Here is a 13,016-nt window from a genome sequence, read left to right as displayed (position 1 = left end):
CTTGTGAAAACGTTAATCAATTTACTGGTTGCACAATTGCACTATTTGTCCATATAGTACACAGTTATAGAAGGGAATTATTTATAACTGCACTATCTGGTGTCACCCAGATGAGGATTGTTTCCGTTTTGAGTAAGGTTTATTAGTCATATCAGGGAGTTGTTCCTTGTCACCGTCACCTCTGGCTTGCTCATTAGAGATAAATTCACACATTTACAATTTATTTAATTTAAATTAATTTGAATGTATTTATTTCTGTAAAGCTGCTCTGTGACAATGTCCATTGTTAAAAGCACTATACAAATAAAATTGAATTGAATTGAATTGTAGAACCATGTTCTTTCCAGGCTGATGGCTCAAGAAGGAAAAATGAAAGCTATGCTATCTCAGGAAAAAGACGCCAGAAATGATTCAATAAGTCATGGAATTATTCCCATCATTAATTTAAATATTAAGTTTATGTGCTTTCAAACTTATAAGCAAGATGGGGTTCTAATTAATCTGACAAATCAGCACCAATTATAATAATAATAATAATAATAATAATAATAATAATAATAATAATAATAATGCTGAACTCTTGTCAAGTCATTAAATGGCATTAAATTGCACCTATATCAAAACAGAAAAAATGCTTACACTAAAAGATAGATAGATAGATAGATAGATTGTGTTTATTAAGTTTGTAAATACACTTGATAAATAGATTTTTGCAGTAAAAGGAATTCATAAATTAGAAATTATAAATATTATAAATATAAAATGAAATACATCCTTTGGTTTCTGAAGATTTAGTAGTTATTTCAAAGTCCATAGTCAGTGCAAGAGGTCCTACCATTTGCTACGCCTTCAGACTTCTAGGAAAATAATGAAAGTACATTTGCTGATTTGAATCCTTACATGTATTGAGTCACATTTGGTTGGACAATTCCACAATTGCTTCACTACTTTCATTTGTCTTCGTTTACTGTAATGACGTGACAAATACTGGAAATGTATACTGGGCAATATATGACACCTGATAAAATGCAATCCAATCATACTTCACTTTTACTGCCAAATCATTAGGCTTTATTAAAGAAAGGGTAAACACGTTAGCCGAAACATAAAAGGATACTACGCTATCACCGGAACAGTCCAGGTGGTTCAGGACAACTTTCAGTCTTTCAATTCTGATGTTAAATATGAACATGGTGCATGTGTTCCTAATAAGGTGGCCAGTGATTATATGTCAGAAACACGTCACACATGAAATATAGGGAATAGAGATGAAGAAAAATACAAATGAATAAATGCAGCAGCATGTAGAACCATGATCTTTCCAGGCTGATGGCTCAAGAAGGAAAAATGAAAGGTATGCTATCTGGGGAAGAAGATGCCAGAAATGATTCGATAAGTCATGGAATTATTCCCATTATTATCTTGACAATTTACATATTAGCTAATTTTGGTTTACCATTCAAGTAAATAGGCACGTAACTAATTTCATAAGTTATAAATAACTGAATAAAGTAAATGTAGATATAAATGTCTTTGTTTGCAATATTGTGGAAATTGATAAGTGAAAAGTTTTTGTCTAAAAATATGTAGGAACTCTGCTAAGGACTTGTAAGTTTATGTGCTTTTAAAATTATAAACAAGATGGGGTTCTAATTAATCTAAAAAAATCAACACCAACTGTAATAATAATAATAATAATAATAATAATAATAATAATATCCGACTAATGATTATGCTGAACTCTTGTCAAGTCATTAAATGGCATTAAATTGAACCTATAACAAAACAGAAAAAATGATTACACAAAAAAATTGTGGAAACATTTATGAAGATCCCTCCCTCCAAAAGATAGATAGATAGATAGATAGATAGATAGATAGGCACCATGGAGCTCGATTGGCATTTGCCATTGAACACCAGAATTGTTAGGTCCACCACTGGCGCCCTGTGCTTTTCACAGATGAGAGCAGGTTCACCCTGAGCACATGTGACAGACGTGAAAGGGTCTGGAGAAGCCGTGGAGAACGTTATGCTGCCTTTAACATCGTTCAGCATGACCGGTTTGGTGGTGGGTCAGTGATGGTCTGGGGAGGCATATCCATGGAGGGACGCACAGACCTCTACAGGCTAGACAATGGAAGCCTAACTGCCATTAGGTATGGGGATGAAACCCTTGGACCCATTGTCAGACCCTACGCTGATGCAGTGGGTCCTGGGTTCCTCCTGGTGGACGAGAATGCCCGGCCTCATGTGGCGAGAGTATGCAGGCAGTTCCTGGAGGATGAAGGAATTGATACCATTGAACGGCCCACAGGCTCGCCTGAACTAAATCCAATAGAACACCTCGGGGACATTATGTTTCGGTCCATCCGACGCCGCCAGGTTGCACCTCAGACTGTCCAGGAGCTCAGTGATGCACTGGTCCAGATCTGGGAGGAAATATCCCAGGACACCATCCGTCGTCTGATTAGGAGCATGCCCCAACGTTGTCAGGCATGCGTACCAGCACGTGGGGGCCATACAAACTACTGAGTACCATTTTGAGTTGCTGCAATGAAATTTCAGCAAAATGGACTAGCCTGGTGCATGATTTTTCACTTTGATTTTCGGGGAGTCTTTGAATTCAGCCCTCTGGAGGTTGATAATTTTAATTTCCATCAAACGATGTGGCATCCATTCATTCCTAACACATTACCCAGTCCATATCAGTATAGATATCCAGCATGATATTTTTCCCATTGAGATCTGATGTGTTTTCAAAGTGTTCCTTTAATTTATTGAGAAGTGTACATACATATATATATATATATATATATATATATATATATATATATATATATATATATATATATATATATGTATAATTATATAATTATATAATTATTATAAATATAAAATGAAATAAATCCTTAATCCTAGTAATAATAATAATAATGCTGAACTCTTGTCAAGTCATTAAATTGCATTAAATTGCACCTATATCAAAACAGAAAAAATGCTTACACTAAAAGATAGATAGATAGATAGATAGATAGATAGATAGATTGTGTTTATTAAGTTTGTAAATACACTTAATAAATAGATTTTTGCAGTAAAAGGAATTCATAAATTAGAAATTATAAATATTATAAATATAAAATGAAATACATCCTTTGGTTTCAGAAGATTTAGTAGCCCGTTCAACGTCAGTGCAAGAGGTCATACCATTTGCTACGCCTTCAGACTTCTAGGAAATTAATGAAACTACATTTGCTGATTTGAATCCTTACATGTATTGAGTCACATTTGGTTGGACAATTCCACAATTGCTTCACTACTTTCATTTGTCTTCATTTACTGTAATGATGTGACAAATACTGGAAATGTATACTGGCCAATATATGACATCTGATAAAATGCAGACCAATCAAACGTCACTTATATTGCCAAATCATTAGGCTTTATTAAAGAAAGGGTTGCTGCTGAAAGTGGACCACTTCTGTTACAGTGTTGCATTATAGAAAACTCTGTGCAATGAAAACAATGACATCTGCTGCACTTTCATTCATACTTTTTCTCTGCTCTTTGAGGTAAGAACTGATTTTAAATATTTGATAAAATCTTTGCAAATGCTTAGGTAATCATAAATTTGAAGTGGTATAACTAACCCCTTAGAATTGCAACTTGATTTATTTACTTTGAATTATTCAGCAACTGTGGGAGGTTTGTATTTTATTTGGGAGCAAGGAGTCTGAAGTTAATTATAATAAAAAAAATATGTAAAATCTAATAGAATGCATATCACTAGGATATATTGAGATGAGTTAACTGTGCTGTTGTAGCTACAGTTTGGCATCCAAGCAGCAGGATGTCTACGAGGATCTCTGGAATTGGAACGTGGACGTCGCAAACAAGACTCTCCATGTCGACTTCCTGCAGCAAATGCAAACCAACAGCCTGCAAGCTGAGCGCTACATCAACTTCACCTTGCAGGACATCAACTATGTGCTAGAGGTTACCAATATGCTGAAGATGATGAGCAAGAAGGTCAGAAAACCGGAAGACATCAGAGACTTCATAACAGGAAGATACACAAGTTACAAGTCATTCTTGGACGTGTTACTTCAGCAATATTTCTTTAAGGTAAGAGCTGAAATGTTGCAACATTTACATTGGATACATGATATCTCCATTTTAAAAAAATTCACACCATGTCCCTGACTACAGGATACCCCTCCTATCAAACCAACTCCAGCCATGAAGAAATATCTGGAAACTTACAGTGCGGTGATGAAGAAAGATCCTATCTACTTTGCTGTGGCTCTCCTGCCCTGCTCCAGGCTCTGGGTGTGGCTGGCTAACAATCTGAACATACCTGAAACCAATGCCTACTACACATGGAAAGTAGACAATATGGGTGGCCACCCTGAAAAGCATTACAAAGCTTTACTGAACAAATATCTAGACACAAATGAAAAGATAAATACTGCCAATGCGCTGTTCCGCAAGCAAATGCAGAATGAACATGACTTCTTTGCCACTTCTTGAGTTGATCATATTGTAAATTTGGCAGGCTTATCCTTTTTTCTACTCAACAGGTTTGTCCTTTACTTGAATTATATAAATATGTTTAATTAACAAACAGTTCAACTCTCACAAAATTAGCTGCCACTTTTTTTATTGCCTTTGTCATTAATGTTAATGATTTAAGTGAGCAAAGTTCTTGTTTTAAGGCTTAAGACATGTTTTCATTTTAAAATGTAACATTTGTGTAATTAAAAAAATCTATATTAAAATACTTCATAGTATGCCTTACTATGGACTAAATCATGTGGAGTTGTGTGGAGTTTCTGTGCTTGGGCCTGCAGCGTCCGCATGGGTTTCCTCGGGGTTGTCTGGTTTCAAGGGTTCTGGTACACTGTAAGACATTTCAAGTGGGTTAAATTTAGAAACGAAAGTTCACCTTCTGCCTTAATTTTCGAAAATTTGAGTTCAATATCCAAAACTTGTGATGGCAGTTGGCGTTAAAGTGAAGAAAAGAGTGGATTTCTGCAGTCGTAGCCCATCCACCTCAATGTTTGAAGTGTTCTGTGAGATGCTTTTCTGCTCCTTACTGTTCTAAAGAGTGGTTATTTGAGTTATCATAGCCTTCCTGTCACTTAAACCAGTCTGACCTCTCTTATAAACAAGGGATTTCTGCCTGCAGAACTGCTGCTTACTGGATGTTTCTGTTTTTCACACCATTCTGTGTAAATTCTAGAGACTGTTGTGTGTGAAAATCCCAGGGGATCAGCAGTTTCTGAAATACTCAGATCAGCCCATCTCGTACCGACAACCATGCAAAAGTCAAAGCTTAAATTACACCAACCCTGTGCCAATACTTATGTTTAATGTGAACATTCTGCAGGTGTTCCTAGTAAAGTAGCCAATGATTATTTGTCAAAAAGATGTCGAGCACATGGAATGGAGGGAATAGAGATTAAAAAAAAATATTCAAAAAAAATACAACAAAAATGCAGCAGCATGTAGCTAATGTATTTGAAGATAACAAGAATAATCCTGTAGCAAAATTAACTAGGAATAAGACCACATTAGAAACATGCACACAATCATTGTGTAGCAGTGAAGCCTTCATGAATTTTTTTCAAAGGTAAAATTTAAGGGAAAAAACTCAGACTATTCATTTAAAACCAGACAGTTTCATAACTAACCCTGTATATAATAACATAACGATATCAGATCAATGATTAGAATGTTTTACTCCCCTTTCAGTCCCCGAACTAGGTTCATTCATTTCCTCATCAAAATCATCAACTTGCACACTAGATCCCTTACCTACATATTTCTTCAAACAGATAATTCCAGAAGCAATCGAATCTCTTCTAAAAATGATCAATTCTTCCCTTAGCACTTGCTATGTACTTTAATCTTTTAAACTAGCAGTTATCAAACCCCTGATTAAAAAACCTGACCTCAAGCCCTGTCAATTGTCCAACTATGGGCCAATATCAAACCTCCTCTTTATCTCCAAGACCCTAGAAAATGTTGTAGCACAGCAGTTATGCTCACACCTACATAGGAATAACATTCATGAAATGTATCAGTCAGGGTTTAGGCCTCATCGTAGGACAGAGACAGAGCTGGTTAAAGTAGTAAATGACCTACTACTGGCCTCTGATCAGGGTTGTGTCCTTGCTTGTGTTGCTTGACCTTAGTGCAGCTTTTGATACCATTGATCATGCTATTCTCTTTGATAGACTAGAAAATGTTGTAGGCATTAAGGGAACAGCCCTTTCCTGGCTCAGGTCTTATTTCACTGATCGTTATCAGTTTGTAGATGTAAATGGTGTCCTCTCTACACACACTAAGGTAAAGTTTGGTGTTCTGCAAGGTTCTGTTTTAGGCCTACTGCGCTTTTCTTTATATATAGTACCTCTGGGCAAAATTATTCATAAACATGGTATTAGCTTCCACTGTTATGCTGATGACACACAGTTGTATGTTTCAGCAAAGCCAGATGACAGACACCAGATGAATAAAGTTCAGGAATGTGTAAAAGGAATTAGACACTGGATGCTTACTAACTTTCTTTTACTTAATTCTGACAAGAGAGAAGTACTTGTACTAGGACCACATGCAGCTAGAAGTAAGCTTTCTGATTACATAATAACTCTGGATGGCCTTTCTGTTTCATTATGTGCAGCAGTAAAAGACCTTGGTGTGATTATTGACTCCAGGCTTTCATTTGAAGCTCGTGTAGATAATATTACTAGGATAGCTTTCTTTAATCTTAGAAATGTTGCTAAGATGAGAAATATAATGTCACTAGAGAATGCAGAAAAATTAGTTCATGCTTTTGTTATCTCATTCACACTGCATTGACTCCCAATCAAATTTCATATTGATTATAAATTACTACTATTGACCTATAAAGCACTGAATGGTCTTGTCTCTTAGTACCTTAGTGAAATTTTGGACTTTTATGATCCGCCAAGCCTACTTCAATCAAATGGTACAGGCTATTTTTTGGTACCTGGAATAGTGAAGGCTGCAGCAGGGGGTAGAGCTTTCTCTTACAAAGCCCCATGGAACAGTTATGGAACAGCTTTCCAATTAGTGTTTGTGGCTAAGACACACTCTCTGTGTTTAAGTCTAGGCTGAAAACATATTTGTTTAGTCAAGTCTTTTGTGAATAGTTTTTTTTAGGTAAGGGAACAGTTCTGGAAGGATCACAGGCGTAGAGTGTTGTGGTGAACTGGGATATTTGGATGCTGTCGCCCCCCACACTCTCACACATTCACTCAGGTTTGTCGACAATCGAGTTGCTGGCCACTTTATGTCCCAGGATGCCCTCATGTCTTGCTTACCTTCTGGCTCTCCTTTTTAGTTATGCTGTCACAGCTAGTCTTGCCAGAGTCCCTGTTGTACTCGGCATGCAAAATACCTTGTCGGTTAACCATTAGTGGACAAAAGCTTCCATAACAATCTCTCCCTTTCTCTCCCTTTCTCTCCCTCTCTCTCTGTCAAGCTACAGATGCTACTTTTGCTCTATGGAACTATCTGATCCATCCTGATGCCCTACCTCTGGTTGGAGTTCTGATCGATTGGAGATCGCTTGCTGCTGCTGGGGGTGGCCCCACGTGGATGAAGATCATTGGGATTGCTGGGGATGGTGCCACATGGGGTCCGTGGAGATGGCTTGGAGATCTCATATGGGGAGATGTACTATGATGGCTTGGGACTGAGATTGCTGTGGTGGCTTTGGGGCTGCGGTTGCTGCGAGCAGTTTTACAGTCAGGTCTTCATCAGTTCAAGGATAGGTTCAACAACCCAGACTCCTTGTGAAAACTTTAATGAATTTACTGGTTGCACAATTGCACTATTTGTCCATATAGTACACAGTTATAGAAGGGAATTATTTATAACTGCACTATCCGGTGTCACCCAGATGAGGATCGGTTCCGTTTTGAGTAAGGTTTATTAGTCATATCAGGGAGTTTTTCCTTGCCACTGTCACCTCTGGCTTGCTCATTAGGGATAAATTCACACATTTACAATTTATTTTAATTTCAATTAATTTGAATGTATTTATTTCTGTAAAGCTGCTCTGTAACAATGTCCATTGTTAAAAGCACTATACAAATAAAATTGAATTGAATTGAATTGTAGAACCATGTTCTTTCCAGGCTGATGGCTCAAGAAGGAAAAATGAAAGCTATGCTATCTGGGGAAAAAGACGCCAGAAATGATTCAATAAGTCATGGAATTATTCCCATCATTAATTTAAATATGCATTAATTTAATTGCACCTATATTAAAACAGAAAAAATGCTTACACTAAAAGATAGATAGATAGATAGATAGATAGATTGTGTTTATTAAGTTTGTAAATACACTTAATAAATGGATTTATGCAGTAAAAGGAATTCATAAATTAGAAATTATAAATATTATAAATATAAAATGAAATACATCCTTTGGTTTCTGAAGATTTAGTAGTTATTTCAAAGTCCAAAGTCAGTTCCAGAGGTCATACCATTTGCTACGCCTTCAGACTTCTAGGAAAATAATGAAACTACTTTTGCTGATTTGAATCCTTACATGTATTGAGTCACATTTGGTTGGACAATTCCACAGTTGCTTCACTACTTTCATTTGTCTTCGTTTACTGTAATGACGTGACAAATACTGGAAATGTATACTGGCCAATATATGACATCTGATAAAATGCAATCCAATCATACTTCATTTTACTGCCAAATCATTAGGCTTTATTAAAGAAAGGGTAAACACGTTAGCCGAAACATAAAAGGATACTACGCTATCACCGGAACAGTCCAGGTGGTTCAGGACAACTTTCAGTCTTTCAATTCTGATGTTAAATATGAACATGGTGCATGTGTTCCTAATAAAGTGGCCAGTGATTATATGTCAGAAACACGTGACACATGAAATATAGGGAATAGAGATGAAGAAAAATACAAATGAATAAATGCAGCAGCATGTAGAACCATGATCTTTCCAGGCTGATGGCTCAAGAAGGAAAAATGAAAGGTATGCTATCTGGGGAAGAAGATGCCAGAAATGATTCGATAAAGTAAATGTAGATATAAATGTCTTTGTTTGCAATATTGTGGAAATTGATAAGTGAAAAGTTTTTGTCTAAAAATATGTAGAAACTCTGCTAAGGACTTGTAAGTTTATGTGCTTTTAAAATTATAAACAAGATGGGGTTCTAATTAATCTAAAAAAATCAACACCATCTGTAATAATAATAATAATAATAATAATAATAATAATAATAATAATAATATCCGACTAATGATTATGCTGAACTCTTGTCAAGTCATTAAATGGCATTAAATTGAACCTATAACAAAACAGGAAAAAATGATTACACAAAAAAATTGTGGAAACATTTATGAAGATCCCTCCCTCCAAAAGATAGATAGATAGATAGATAGGCACCATGGAGCTCGATTGGCATTTGCCATTGAACACCAGAATTGTTAGGTCCACCACTGGCGCCCTGTGCTTTTCACAGATGAGAGCAGGTTCACCCTGAGCACATGTGACAGACGTGAAAGGGTCTGGAGAAGCCGTGGAGAACGTTATGCTGCCTTTAACATCGTTCAGCATGACCGGTTTGGTGGTGGGTCAGTGATGGTCTGGGGAGGCATATCCATGGAGGGACGCACAGACCTCTACAGGCTAGACAATGGAAGCCTAACTGCCATTAGGTATGGGGATGAAACCCTTGGACCCATTGTCAGACCCTACGCTGATGCAGTGGGTCCTGGGTTCCTCCAGGTGGACGACAATGCCCGGCCTCATGTGGCGAGAGTATGCAGGCAGTTCCTGGAGGATGAAGGAATTGATACCATTGAACGGCCCACAGGCTCGCCTGAACTAAATCCAATAGAACACCTCGGGGACATTATGTTTCGGTCCATCCGACGCCGCCAGGTTGCACCTCAGACTGTCCAGGAGCTCAGTGATGCCCTGGTCCAGATCTGGGAGGAAATATCCCAGGACACCATCCGTCGTCTGATTAGGAGCATGCCCCAACGTTGTCAGGCATGCGTACCAGCACGTGGGGGCCATACAAACTACTGAGTACCATTTTGAGTTGCTGCAATGAAATTTCAGCAAAATGGACTAGCCTGGTGCATGATTTTTCACTTTGATTTTCGGGGAGTCTTTGAATTCAGCCCTCTGGAGGTTGATAATTTTAATTTCCAGTCCATATCAGTATAGATATCCAGCATGATATTTTTCCCATTGAGATCTGATGTGTTTTCAAAGTGTTCCTTTAATTTATTGAGAAGTGTACATACATACATACATATATATATATATATATATATATATATATATATATATATATATATATATATATATATATAATTATGTAATTATTATAAATATAAAATGAAATACATCCTTTGGTTTCTGAAGATTTAGTAGCTCTTTCAACGTCAGTGCAAGAGGTCATACCATTTGCTACACCTTCAGACTTCTAGGAAAATAATGAAACTACATTTGCTGATTTGAATCCTTACATGTATTGAGTCACATTTGGTTGGACAATTCCACAGTTGCTTCACTACTTTCATTTGTCTTCGTTTACTGTAATGACGTGACAAATACTGGAAATGTATACTGGCCAATATATGACATCTGATAAAATGCAGACCAATCAAACGTCACTTATATTGCCAAATCATTAGGCTTTATTAAAGAAAGGGTTGCTGCTGAAAGTGGACCACTTCTGTTACAGTGTTGCATTATAGAAAACTCTGTGCAATGAAAACAATGACATCTGCTGCACTTTCATTCATACTTTTTCTCTGCTCTTTGAGGTAAGAACTGATTTTAAATATTTGATAAAATCTTTGCAAATGCTTAGGTAATCATAAATTTGAAGTGGTATAACTAACCCCTTAGAATTGCAACTTGATTTATTTACGTCGAATTATTCAGCAACTGTGGGAGGTTTGTATTTTATTTGGGAGCAAGGAGTCTGAAGTTAATTATAATAAAAAAAATATGTAAAATCTAATAGAATGCATATCACTAGGATATATTGAGATCAGTTAACTGTGCTGTTGTAGCTACAGTTTGGCATCCAAGCAGCAGGATGTCTATGAGGATCTCTGGAATTGGAACGTGGACATCGCAAAAAAGACTCTCCATGTCGACTTCCTGCAGCAAATGCAAACCAACAGCCTGCAAGCTGAGCGCTACATCAACTTCACCTTGCAGGACATCAACTATGTGCTAGAGGTTACCAATATGCTGAAGATAATGAGCAAGAAGGTCAGAAAACCGGAAGACATCAGAGACTTCATAACAGGAAGATACACAAGTTACAAGTCATTCTTGGACGTGTTACTTCAGCAATATTTCTTTAAGGTAAGAGCTGAAATGTTGCAACATTTACATTGGATACATGATATCTCCATTTTAAAAAAATTCACACCATGTCCCTGACTACAGGATACCCCTCCTATCAAACCAACTCCAGCCATGAAGAAATATCTGGAAACTTACCATGCAGTGATGAAGAAAGATCCTATCTACTTTGCTGTGGCTCTCCTGCCCTGCTCCAGGCTCTGGGTGTGGCTGGCTAACAATCTGAACATACCTGAAACCAATGCCTACTACACATGGAAAGTAGACAATACGGGTGGCCACCCTGAAAAGCATTACAAAGCTTTACTGAACAAATATCTAGACACAAAAAAAAAGATAAATACTGCCAATGCGCTGTTCCGCAAGCAAATGCAGAATGAACATGACTTCTTTGCCACTTCTTGAGTTGATCATATTGTAAATTTGGCAGGCTTATCCTTTTTTCTACTCAACAGGTTTGTCCTTTACTTGAATTATATAAATATGTTTAATTAACAAACAGTTCAACTCTCACAAAATTAGCTGCCACTTTTTTTATTGCCTTTGTCATTAATGTTAATGATTTAAGTGAGCAAAGTTCTTGTTTTAAGGCTTAAGACATGTTTTCATTTTAAAATGTAACATTTGTGTAATTAAAAAAGTATATATTAAAATACTTCATAGTATGCCTTACTATGGACTAAATCATGTGGAGTTGTGTGGAGTTTCTGTGCTTGGGCCTGCAGCGTCCGCATGGGTTTCCTCGGGGTTGTCTGGTTTCAAGGGTTCTGGTACACTGTAAGACATTTCAAGTGGGTTAAATTTAGAAATGAAAGTTCTCCTTTTCCCTTAAAAACCAGGGGGAAACTCAACTTGAAGATAACCTTTGTTTCAACTCAAAGTCAAGACAATGGATTACTTTAAGTTTAATTTTTGAAAACGTATAAACTCGAGTTTATATGAGAATAAAAAAAGTACAAAACTTGACAATTCATGACAATTGGAGTTAAAGAGAAGAAATAAGTTCACATAACTTAATGGGGCTATGGACAATGGAACACTTTAATTTTTGAAAATTTGAGTTCAATATCCAAAACTTGTGATGGCAATTGGCATTAAAGTGAAGAAAAGAGTGGATTTCTGCAGTTGTAGCCTATCCACCTCAATGTTTGATGTGTTCTATGAGATGCTTTTCTGCTCCTTACTGTTCTAAAGAGTGGTTATTTGAGTTATCATAGCCTTCCTGTCACATGAACTAGTCTGACCTCTCTGATAAACAAGGTGTGAAAATCCCAGGAGATCAGCAGTTTCTGAAATACTCAAACCAGCCCATCTCGTACCGACAACCATGCAAAAGTCAAAGCCAATGACATTACATTTAACTTACACAACACCCCCCCCCCCCCCCAACACCCCCCCCTGCACCTGTGCCAATACTTATCTTTAATGTGAACATTCTGCAGGTGTTCCTAATAAAGTGGCCAATGATTATTTGTCAAAAAGATGTCGAGCACATGGAATGGAGGGAATAGAGATTAAAAAAAATATTCAAAAAAAATACAACAAAAATGCAGCAGCATGTAGCTAATGTATTTGAAGATAACAAGAATAATCCTGTAGCAAAATTAACTAGGAATAAGACC

General features: G+C 36.9%; 2 protein-coding genes across 2 annotated transcripts; both read left to right on the top strand.

Annotated features, from left to right (window-relative positions):
* The first annotated feature begins 3,427 nt into the window (after positions 1–3,427).
* On the top strand, positions 3,428–4,809 carry LOC117599463 (uncharacterized). The gene is made up of 3 exons (XM_034313075.2): positions 3,428–3,569; positions 3,822–4,122; positions 4,207–4,809. Exons 1-3 carry the CDS (start codon positions 3,514–3,516, stop codon positions 4,525–4,527), a joined length of 678 nt encoding a protein of 225 aa, XP_034168966.2. The 5' UTR covers positions 3,428–3,513; the 3' UTR covers positions 4,528–4,809.
* A 5,875-nt stretch (positions 4,810–10,684) lies between these two features.
* LOC128321092 (uncharacterized) lies at positions 10,685–12,083 on the top strand. The gene is made up of 3 exons (XM_053241614.1): positions 10,685–10,841; positions 11,094–11,394; positions 11,479–12,083. The coding sequence occupies exons 1-3, from the start codon at positions 10,786–10,788 to the stop codon at positions 11,797–11,799; spliced, it is 678 nt and encodes a 225-aa protein (XP_053097589.1). The 5' UTR covers positions 10,685–10,785; the 3' UTR covers positions 11,800–12,083.
* Positions 12,084–13,016: the final 933 nt, after the last annotated feature.

Source organism: Pangasianodon hypophthalmus, chromosome 18 (genome assembly GCF_027358585.1).
Source record: "Pangasianodon hypophthalmus isolate fPanHyp1 chromosome 18, fPanHyp1.pri, whole genome shotgun sequence".
Lineage (NCBI taxonomy): Eukaryota > Metazoa > Chordata > Actinopteri > Siluriformes > Pangasiidae > Pangasianodon > Pangasianodon hypophthalmus.
This window is presented reverse-complemented; position numbering and strand designations above follow the sequence as displayed.

Excerpts from the sequence above, each read along its gene's own strand:
- LOC128321092 (XM_053241614.1), top strand. The coding sequence starts at position 10,786 with ATGAAAACAATGACATCTGCTGCACTTTCATTCATACTTTTTCTCTGC. Across the intron at positions 10,842-11,093 it reads CTTTTTCTCTGCTCTTTGAG|CTACAGTTTGGCATCCAAGC; the intron begins GTAAGAACTGAT and ends GTGCTGTTGTAG. Across the intron at positions 11,395-11,478 it reads TTCAGCAATATTTCTTTAAG|GATACCCCTCCTATCAAACC; the intron begins GTAAGAGCTGAA and ends CCCTGACTACAG.
- LOC117599463 (XM_034313075.2), top strand. The coding sequence starts at position 3,514 with ATGAAAACAATGACATCTGCTGCACTTTCATTCATACTTTTTCTCTGC. Across the intron at positions 3,570-3,821 it reads CTTTTTCTCTGCTCTTTGAG|CTACAGTTTGGCATCCAAGC; the intron begins GTAAGAACTGAT and ends GTGCTGTTGTAG. Across the intron at positions 4,123-4,206 it reads TTCAGCAATATTTCTTTAAG|GATACCCCTCCTATCAAACC; the intron begins GTAAGAGCTGAA and ends CCCTGACTACAG.